Below are 11783 nucleotides of genomic sequence, written 5' to 3' on the forward strand. Positions count from 1 at the left end.
AGCGTGCAGCACAGCACACGGGACACCTCGATGCAGGGGTACAATCGATCAGCGTGGCTCAGCAGCTCGCTGGCCTGCGGCCTCACAGCGGGAGAGCTCCACCAGCGCCAGCCTTCTGAAGGCTCCGGATAAAAGTTTGCCCCTAGCGCCAAGGCCCAGACACAAACAGACGAGGAAACAGAAGAAAAACAAACGCGTGTTTTGGGCCGGCCTGATGGACCCTGCTCTCAGGAGGCCCCGTGCTCGTCTGATGATGTCGATAATGGAGGCCGCTCGGGCCCAGGAGTGCACTTAAACACCAGGCTTAGCTCGGCCAAAACGCCTGTGTTTTTAATACACGCCGACGGAAGGAAGTGTTCGGCTACAAAGCGACGGAGCGCTGCTCTTCTGTGGCTTTTCATGACAGGTCAGATGGTGGAGGGGGAAGAATAGAAAGAAAAAAAAATAAAGACACAGGTACATCCTGGCTCTGGAAATCAACTACCAAAATAATCATCCTCTTTTCTAACAAAGAAATATGACCAGAGAGGGATATGAATTTTCTAGAATACCTATTAGTATGAGTCTAAATCAGATTTATATAAGTCAAAATACAGATAGCCATTATTAATGTTTACGTACAACAGAGCCAGCACGCTAAACCGCATTTAAACCCCAGAGTTCCAGTCATTTTTCTTTTTTACGAAATAATTTAAAATACTGGATCTGACATGCAGTAACTACATGTTGTTTTTTTAACCTAACAACCTGGTGTATGGTCTTGAGATTATATGAACTTACAAAAATATTTTTTCCCCTTTACCTTTTATTGGCAAACCACACACACAAAAAAAATAGATGCGATTATATTATATTATACTATATTATATATATAAAAAATAATCCTGTAATTTATTCCAGCATATCATATATAAACTTGCTTAAATCCAGGGATGTGCAAGAGGGTGAAATGTTCAACCTAGAGTTTCTAGCACCGACATGTGATGTACCAAGTTAAAGAGGAAGAGATGCTAACAAATCATATGACCGAGCACCTTTGACCTGACCTCTGACCTATAGATATACACACAGGCATGAGAAGGTGAACACACAAGCACAGGACTTGAGATGTCCACATGTAATGTTTCGAAGCTCCTATAGGTGACGTGGCATTGCAGCCAGATGTGACTGATTTTAATCACTAGGTTGCAGCTATGAGGATTTAAAAAAAAAACAAAAAACAAAAACAAAAACGCACAAGAACAACTTTATTTGTTATTACTGGATCAATATCACTACTTCTCAAACTGAAAAGGTAAACATGATGGAATTAAAAAATAAGTAAGATCTGTGGGTGTCAAAAATCGCCTTTTTATTTCCGTTATTATATCTCATTTTAGAGAATTTTTAATCCTTTTTTACGAGGCTCACGAGACACAGCCGACATTTAATTCGGCCGCTGATTTATTAGACACGCACTTGAAGGAAAGAGTACATCAATCTTGGGCATATTCCTGCAATCAGCGCGCACATAAAGAAATGAAGAAAGATCTCTCCACTGACAAAACTGTTATCTCTCTGTCTAAAAGCTAGGTTCAGAGTTCAGGCTCGTCAGTGCATGGCCCGACTGCGTCGTGTCTCTCAGATTACACACATCAAAAGCCCGAGAGCCACCAAGAGCAGGAGGGATGAGAGCAAGGCCGCATTGTCACCACACGATTAACATCACCGCTGAAAAAGCTGCTCCCCCCCTATCCCCCCCTCCCCTCCCCACCCCCATTAACAATACTGGCAAAGAAAATGATACCTTCTTTTGATTTCTGAAAAGGACAACCAATTCTTTAGGAAAAAAAAAAAAGTGGGGGCAACACTGCATGAAGTGTGAGTCAGACGCAGCTATAGGTGGCACTGTTGCATCACAGTTCACACAAGTTCTCCTCACACACTTCACCCATTACAAAGAGCGAAAGGGGTGTTTCAGTACACCACCTAAAAATATTCTTTCATCTATGTTCAAGTGTCATTTCCCCAAAAGATTTTAATAACATCTAATTATTTCAAACTGCTAGGATGGATCTTTCAAAATATCACACTTCCCAAACACATTTTTTGATGCTAAAACTGCACTTTTCCTGGGAGAGTGATTCAACAGTTAATTATCGTAGGGGCTGGTTTTTTTCCTCTCTTTTTTTTTTTCTTTTTCATTCCCTCCACCACAAATCAAACTCAAGTGAACGCTGAGTGGTAAACATCTTGAAGAGCAGCACACAGGCAAACACAGTGTGAGCAAACTAACTGATGTTAAACGAGCGTATATAAAACTTATAAAGTAACTCGTTTGTACATGAAGGGGGGGGGGGGGGAATGTGCCTTTTTTAGTAGTTCATCTAACTGTCGTATTTCACTTACTTCTGGATAAAAGGAGAGGGTGATATAATCCAATCTCGCACCTTATTAAGTGAAGCAAAAATCAAGGGTTGTGTTTTAAAGAGAAAGTGAAATTGATCTTATAACCTACAGCAAAATGTTCCACCTCTGAACTAACAGAAGTCACTATTATTAACACAATAACAGCAATTTCCTGTTTTCTTTCTTTCAACTATTTGTCTTGAAATAAAAAGCCTAAGTAGAACGGGTGAACACAGAGAATCAAACAGTGCTGTGTGTTGTCCCTTTAAACACAGACAGGAAATGAGTGTTTATCATATGCAGGCGTAAGTCCACAGATCATCCAAAGTGTGGTAAAAATTATACAGACGGCAGATCTAATGGTCCATAGTTGCCCAACAACAACAACAACAACAACAACAACCTGTGGGATATCCGGTAATAAGAATGGTTATTAGAAAACACGAATAACACTATGGTGGCCCACACTGACCAAAATAATGCAGAACTCAGCAAAAACAGCAATGGTGAAGGGGATAGACCTTTTTGGACATTGTTAATGCTAAAAAAGCCTGAGACGGGGGGGGAAAAAAAAAAAAAAAGGACGAGAGGCCCTGAGGCAGGTTCATGAGCTCTGCCCTTCACGTTCTGGTCATGTCCAATGAGAGAGTGACGCTGAACGAACATGTTTGCACAGAGACGTACAGAAAGAGCATTTCTCCATTCCTGTGTACACAGTGTCAGGCCGTCTAGCCCCCATAACAAAATAACAAGCAGTAAAAATTTGATGGCGCTCAGGTTGAAGGCGCAGTAAAGGCGCAGGATGCACAAAGATCTGCAGTGTCCAGTGCAGGTATGAGAGGCTGCTCACTCTGTCAGGAAGAGAACTTTTTAACTCTGATTAACTCTCTCATGGCAGAAAGAAGCATGGAGAAATGAACAAAGCACATCAGGCAAGAGACCTGACAGACACCTCGTAACACAGCCTGGTCAAATATTAGGCCCTCAAAATGAATATTCTCTAACTCCACTTGGGGGGAAAAAAAGTTGAATAATACATTGGGAGGACGGGATTTTTTTATTATTATTATTTTACACAGAAGTTCGTAGAGACAAACATGAATGTGAAAGTCAAAACGTGAAATACATATATATTAATACTACTTCTACTAAATAAATAAATAAATAAATAAATAAACACACACACACACACACACACACACACACACACACACACACACTCACACACACACTCACACACACACTCACACACACACTCACACACACACTCACACACACACTCACACACACAGCACTGTGCAAATGTTTTAGGGAGATGAAAAGAAATGCTGTAGGGCAAAGATGCCTTCAAAATAATGAAATTAAATGTTTATACAGTAAATAGTAGTAAATGAAACAAAGTCAATATTTGGTGTGGCAAAAAAATAAAAATAGTAGTCTCTGGTACAATTAGTGCAGTTTTATAAGAAAATGAGGTGTAAGTTTTATTGAGCATTTTGCAGAACCAGACACGGCTCTTCTGGAGACTTTGACTGTAGCACTTGCTTCTAATTTTTTCAGCAAAATCCAGCAGCCTTCATTGTGTTTTTTAACATTAACATTTTTCTGTAACATATGACACATATAATGAAAATAAACATGTTAATAAAAATGTTTTTTGTACTGACTCCATAATGTAGAAATCATAAAATAAAAATCTATAACAATAAAGTTTGTTAAAAAAAATAGGGTGCCTAAAACTATATATATATATATATATATATATATATATATATATATATATATATATATATATATATATATATATAAATTTATGCATGCATTTGTCTCCATACATAGGGGAAATGAACACTTTTAGCAAAATGTCATACATATATATATTTTTTTTTTCTCCCAGATAGCCTTTAAGAATGCCTTTGCCCAAAGAAGAACGTATTGAAATCATTCTCATGGCTAGATCAGGAAGCTGTCCCAGGCCGTGATAGACTTTAACAGGAAACATGGGAAGCACATCATACACGATACTGTTACCAAACTTATAAACAGTTTCAAAAAGACTGGAAGTGCTGTGGACCAACCGAGACGTGGACGTCCACGAACACCCACTGATGAAGACACAACCTACATGGTGCTGGCAAACATAATCCACTATGGAGACTTTCGGGACACCCTAATTATGCTCCTCAAACAGTACTGGGTACAGGAATGTTAATGCATATTACACAGCAGAGTATACCGGAGTCATTTAACAGACAATACTGTGTTACAAAAAAATATAATAATTTAAACAATTCTCAGTTTTGGATCCTGGAATATAATTGCAAAGGAGGTAAAATAATGAAATAAAAACAGACAGTTCTTCGTCATTGGCTCAGAATTTTGGACTATATACAGACTAAGAGGTTTTCAGGTCATTCATATACACTGCATAATGACTGTAAGGTATGCAGCTGATATGAAACTGCATTCAGTAGTTTTTACTGGAGACACCACAGCTGAGGACTCAAATAAAGTGACCTGGACTTGTGTAACTCAAATCACATTGTTCACGACTTAGGACAAAATCAGAAATACTTGTCGTGCCTCAACATGCACTTCATCACGCCTTATTTTAACTTGCATGTACATGTCAGAGATTTCTTTTGAACCAAAAAAAAAAATACTAATTGCCATAAAGAATGGGACAGTATTGTTAATTATAAGTATATGCAATATATGTACAGTACATATGTGTGTAATATATATATATATATATATATATATATATATATATATATATATATATATATATATATATATACACACACACACACACACATACATACATATAATTTAATATAAAATACGCACACATACACGTATATATGTACACGATTTCCCCAGCAGTCACTCTATTAGTAGGAACACCTGCATCAGCCACAGTCATGCACTGCATAATATCAAGCAGATTTAAGGCGTAAGCTTAATAAGGTCATGTTAACATCAAACATTAGAATGGGGCAAAAATGTGATCTCAGTGACTTTGGGTGTTTTCACATATAGTTCGTTTTAAAAGAACCAAACCCAGTTCCTTAAAGTGAACCAGAAAGGGACCTCAGTCCTTTTGGTGTTCACAATATAGTGGACTCAAAAGAGAACCCGGTTCTTTTTTGGTCCTCTTCAGCACAACTTCATAAGAACTCAGACCCCAGCTTGCACCCAAAATTTCAACCACATCTTGATAGAAAGGACAGGAATCCTTCATTTCAGTGGACTCACCACTTTGAAGCATTTTGTCACGGGTGCTCATGTACTACTGTCATAGTTTTTTGTTTGTTTTTTTTTTACCCGGCATCGTAGTGCTGTTCTGTTATAGCCTCTTTCCTTAATTTTTTGAGAAAACAAAAGAAACATTTTTGTGTTCTTATGTGTTGAGGATAGTTGGCATTTAATGCAATCCCCTTTCCAAATTTCAAGAAGTGCACAGCTCTCCTCCTGAGACCACACAATCCCACGGCCTGACATGCTGAAAAGTTTTGTGTTGTTTTCAGCAGTGAAAGAACATGGCTGCAGGTACGGCAAGCCTACAGGTACACATGTCGAAACGAAACGCAAAGCGGACCGGGACCTCATTGCTTTCACATATCACGAAGAAATCGAAGCACAAAAGGACCCACAAACCGTACGGTTCGCTTTTGGGTCCTTTTAGGGGGGTCTGAGGTCACTTGGTTTGTTTACGTTACAATCTAAACCGCTCCGAGAGTGCTTGGAGGGCTCAAACGAACTAGGTGTGAAAACACCCTTCGACTGTAGCTTGTTATTATTTCTGAATCAGAACTTGCTGATCTCCTGGGATTTTCACACACAACAGTGTCCAAAGTTTACACAGAATGACGCAAAAAACAAAAAACATCAGATGAGCAACAGTTTTGCGCGTAGAAACATCTTGTTGAACTGACAGGAAGGCTACAGTAACTTAAACTTTACAACTGTGATGACCAGAAAAGCATCACAGTACAAACAACATGTTGAACCTTGAGGCAGATGAGCTACAACATGTCAAACCTTGAAGTAGATGGGCTACAACAGCAGAAGAGCACATCAGGTTCCACTCCTGTCAGCCAAGATCAGGAATCTGAGGCTACAGTGGGCACAGGCTCACATAAACTCGACAGCTGAAGATTGGAAAAAGTTCCAATTGCAAACAAAATGAGTGAAGTCCCCGTGAGCTGAACCACACAGTCTTGGAGCACTTGCAGATATCCTGTTTTTTAGGGTTTTTTTGTTTTTAAATGATCAGCAACAAATATTGTAAGGTGAGAGCCACAAACAAGGATTAAGAGTACAAAAGGAATCTCTTGGAAGATGAGACAGAAACGAACAGATCAAACCACTGGCATGAACAAATTCACAGGATGTTCTTACTGCTTTTTGTACATGTGCTTACACGACAGCAAGACTGGGTTATATGACAAAAATAACATCCATCCATCTTCTGTACTGCTTATACTACACAGGGTCACGGGGGAGTCTGGAGCCTATCCCAGGGAACTTGGGGCACATGGTGGTGGACACCCTGGACAGGGTGCCAACACATCACAGGGCACAATCACACACACACACACACACACACACACACATTCACACACTACGGACAATTCAGAAATGCCAATCAGCCTACAGCACGTCTTTAGACTGAGGGAGGAAACTGGAGAACCCGGAGGAAACTCCCATAGCATGGGGAGAACTTGCAAATTCCACGCACACAGGCGGAAGCACACTTGGTGGCTTAACCACTAAGCCACCATGCTTATAACATATTGCAATTTTAAAAAAATAACAAAATTACAACAAGATTGTGAAGCCATATTATAAGAACTATTTTATTAAACTTTTCCAAAAAAGAGAAAAGGGGGAAGGTGAAACATCTGATATAAAAAAGGGAATAGAGCACAAGCTAAAACCATCTTGTTGCAGATGACAAAATCAGCCCCATTTTCTCTTTATACAGTGGGAAAGGGCAAGGTCCTTTATCCTATGACGAAACATTTCTATCCTGATGGGAGTGGCCTCTGCCTGGATGACCCCGCCCCATCCACAGGGCTCATTCAATGCTTTTATGTATATATTATATTGTTATATAAATCATATTGTTTTGTCGATCAGTCACAAGATCTCAACCCAATTAAGCACATTTTGGAGCCACTTGTTAGACAACTGACAATGTTAAACAAAACGCTGATAACGGTGAACTGATGAGTTGGAAGCCTGATGTTTGTCCCTTCAATACAGTTCCAGACATTCCACGCTAACTGAATCTGTTCTGGCAGCTAATGGTGACCTGACACCTTACTAACACACTTGAGGATGGGTTTTCCTTTCATTTGTCTCTCTTCATATGGCTGCTTATCACTCTGAGGTGCTTTCCCCCCTTCACCGCTGCATCCTGGTTTTACTTCTTGTTTTAGTTCTTGACAACTTTACATCCTTGTTTTACTTCTTGAAAACTTTACATCCTTGTTTTACATCTTGTTTTACTTCTTGACAACTTTATATCCTTGGTTTACTTCTTGAAAACTTTACATCCTTGTTTTACATCTTGTTTTACTTCTTGACAACTTTACATTCTTGTTTTACTTCTTGAAAACTTTACATCCTTGTTTTACATCTTGACAACTTTACATCCTTGTTTTACTTCTTGACAACTTTACATCCTTTTTTTCGTTCTTGACAATTTTACATCCTTGGTTTACTTCTTGAAAACTTTACATCCTTGTTTTACTTCTTTTTACTTCTTGACAACTTTACATCCTTGTTTTACTTCTTGCTTTACTTCTTGAGAACTTTACATCCCTGTTTTACTTCTTGGCAACTTTACATCCTTGTTTTACTTCTTGAGAACTTTACATCCTTGTTTTATTTCTTTTTACTTCTTGACAACTTTACATCCTTGTTTTACTTCTTGACAACTTTACATCCTTGTTTTACTTCTTGACAACTTTACATCCTTTTTTTCATTCTTGACAACTTTACATCCTTGGTTTACTTCTTGAAAACTTTACATCCTTGTTTTACTTCTTTTTACTTCTTGAGAACTTTACATCCCTGTTTTACTTCTTGGCAACTTTACATCCTTGTTTTACTTCTTGAGAACTTTACATCCTTGTTTTGCTTCTTTTTACTTCTTGACAACTTTACATCCTTGTTTTACTTCTTGACAACTTTACATCCTTGTTTTACTTCTTGACAACTTTACATCCTTGTTTTAGTTCTTGACAACTTTACATCCTTGGTTTACTTCTTGAAAACTTTACACCCTTGTTTTACTTCTTTTTACTTCTTGACAACTTTACATCCTTGTTTTACTTCTTATTTTAGTTCTTGAGAACTTTACATCCCTGTTTTACTTCTTGACAACTTTACATCCCTGTTTTACTTCTTGAGAACTTTACATCCTTGTTTTACTTCTTTTTACTTCTTGACAACTTTACATCCTTGTTTTACTTCTTTTTACTTCTTGACAACTTTACATCCTTGTTTTACTTCTTGACAACTTTACATCCTTGTTTTACTTCTTGACAACTACATGTTGCCATTATCAAAACTTGAACCTAACACTACCAAATACAGCAGTAACACATAGGTACCTACAGTACGTACAGCTAGAATTTTCTACAGCCATGTAACTTTCTTAATGCATACTAATTATCAGACAACTATCTGATTTACACAGGATTATTAAGTAGTCATGTAAATAACATACTGAAGCATTTTAAATTGGATTAAACCATTATGATATTTTAAGAAATCCAATAACGTTTATTGTATTTTTTAATTTTATTTTAGCCTAACAATCAGATTATTCACTGCATGCGATCATTCATCTTTCTTCATTTGTGCTTGAGCACAGATATAACCAGATATTAACATGCAAACATATAGTATTTAACTTAAGCAGTTAAAGACTACGCAACACTTATTCTGAACAAGTCAAAACACCCAATAAATATTTGAAAGTAAATTATTCCACAAAGATGTTTTGAAGGGTCAAGGTTTCACCCTAATTTTTTTGGGGTTGTATAAATATAACGTGCATAAAGTATGAAGAAAAAGAAACCTGATTACCGGCTGCCTCATGAACACACTCATTTCCTGCAGTCACATTACATGTGGAAGTAAGTGTACGCGAACCTTTTGATTCTTTAAGAATAAGATTAAGATTCTTTACATCTTATTTTGTGGCTGTAAACATGCTCAGTGACATACAAAGAAACTCGAGTGCATCAACGCATGCAGTGGATATGAATGAACAGCTGGATGGCATCTGGAAAGCAGAAAAGCTTTAAGCCCAAAAGACTTAGGAACTGACTTTAGCTGATTATCTAGGTGTTTACTCGTGACGTGATTTGAAATACTTGGGATTTGCTTGATGCTTCACAGCTCAACGATCTTAAGGCTGAAAAGTTTTTACTTGCACAGCACCTTCACTAGGATTACCTTTACAAGTTTAAGTAGCTGGTACAGGTCTTCCACCTCATCAGCATCATTCGGGCTGTATTCTCTGCCTGTGTCCACACTCGAGCCCTCGATGGTCCTCCTGTACAGTGGCAGATCCATAGCCTCTGCATACAGCTCAATAGCCTGATGCCCAACCGTCTGATACATGTAGCTGTCAAGTTCATCTGAGTGACACAGAGTGAGGAGAAAACTTGATTAGAAAACATTTACGAGCAGTTATTTAAGGATTTCAGCTTTCTGATCTTACCTGTGTGAGCTGGTCGGAGATTGGCCAGTGCTACTATAGTGTGTCCTGCAGCAACACACTGCATCATGTTGTAACAGCTGTCTTTTCCACCACTGTGAACAGCACAAGAGAATGAAATGAATAAATGATAATGATGATTATTATTACTTTTTGCTTTATATGGTAGGTGACTTCGTATGAAAGCTGAGTTTACTACATTTGTAAACTCGTGCACTTTTATGAGTAACTGTAAACACTTGTGACAGCAGAATTAATAAATAAGATAGTTCTGCTAAATTGGAGCAATGAATTTAAAAAAAATAAACAAAGGTAAGCAGACAAAGCAACACCTCGTTACCTTATCAGTGCAACAACTTTCATTTTCATTGTTCATTAAGAAACAAAACAACACTAAAATAACGTTTTCATTAAAGGAGTCTGCCTTTCATTAAAGGAGTCCGGTTGCTCAGGCGAAACCCCAAACCACTCCCTGCTCCCTACATAGCTGCACTATATACCACTTAAAATAGCGGGTAATTCGCCCCTGTGTAGGTGTACTAAATGACCAATAAGAAACCATTTGGGATACACCCCAATTTGTAAACACGAGTCGACAACGTGCAAACCGTTTCTTCCGGGAGAGGAAGAGGACCCCGATTTAAAAAAGCTGCCCTTTGAAGTGCCTGTTCAAAAAACAGAAAACGATAGGGATGCTATGTTGATAACAAGAAAAACAATATGTACAATGTATTGGGGACGTGTTACGGTTAATAATTGGGCTAAATAAATGTATATAAAACAAGTGTAAACAAACAATATATTTTATAACTATAATAAATAAATTAATTTTATAATAAAAAATAAACAAACAGCAACATCATCAACAGCAGCAGCAACAACAAGAATAACAATAACAATTTAATCATAAATAAATAAATAAATTTATTATTATTATTATTATCACTATTATTATTATTATTATTATTATTATTATTATTGTTATTATTATTATTATTATGTATAAGAAATATTGTGCTTTATTCAATAGATTTGATAGTCTAATTGGAACGTTTGTAAACAGAATGATGACTGAACTTTTAACATAATTTTAAAGTCAGGAAAACCAATATACATCCCAGCATTAATACAATAATGACTGTAACTACCTAACTACATGATAATAATAATAATAATAATAATAATAATAATAATAATAATAATAGATTTAACTGGTTAATTGGGGCATTTTAGGAAATGAAAAACTTAAGGTTTATAATCAGTTTAAATTGAGGAAAAGCATCCATCATATTACAGTAATTAATATGACCATAATCCTTAAATGTTTCTAAATTATGCACATACACCAATCTCAACAACAGCATATTGTGGGGAAGGATGCAGAGTTTGCAGAGTCTTGTGGAGTTATAGCACACATGAGCCTATGAGCAGCAGCAGCAGCCTCTCCAGTGCTATTCACACAGGCAGTGTTTTCCTCAGAGGGAGTGCTGTGGCTGAGAGGAAAACCTTTGATGCTCCTTTTGCTCTCAGTTGTTGTGCCAGAGCAGAATAATTGCGGTGCCTTCGTGTGCTTTCTTCACCTTGTGCCCCTAAGCAGGCCAAAGGCAACTGATTTTGTCGGAGTGTACAAAATTGAAAAAGACATCTTCTCAGT

At 37.5% G+C, this 11783-nt stretch overlaps 1 protein-coding gene across 2 annotated transcripts in view; it reads right to left on the reverse strand.

Moving 5' to 3' along the window:
• dph6 (diphthamine biosynthesis 6) overlaps positions 1-10715 on the reverse strand; it is a 74931-nt gene extending 64216 nt beyond the window's left edge. For both annotated transcript variants that reach the window (XR_008386705.1, XM_053632140.1), the window contains exons 1-3: positions 10470-10715; positions 10133-10224; positions 9865-10049 (exon numbers count right to left, since the gene is read on the reverse strand). Coding sequence is in view for 1 of the 2 variants with exons in the window: in XM_053632140.1 (XP_053488115.1) it covers positions 9865-10049; positions 10133-10224; positions 10470-10498 (306 nt within the window). In the remaining variant the exon portion in view is untranslated. The remainder of the gene's footprint in view (positions 1-9864; positions 10050-10132; positions 10225-10469) is intronic.
• Positions 10716-11783: the final 1068 nt, after the last annotated feature.

The sequence above is a fragment of the Ictalurus furcatus genome, chromosome 9 (genome assembly GCF_023375685.1).
Source record: "Ictalurus furcatus strain D&B chromosome 9, Billie_1.0, whole genome shotgun sequence".
NCBI lineage: Eukaryota > Metazoa > Chordata > Actinopteri > Siluriformes > Ictaluridae > Ictalurus > Ictalurus furcatus.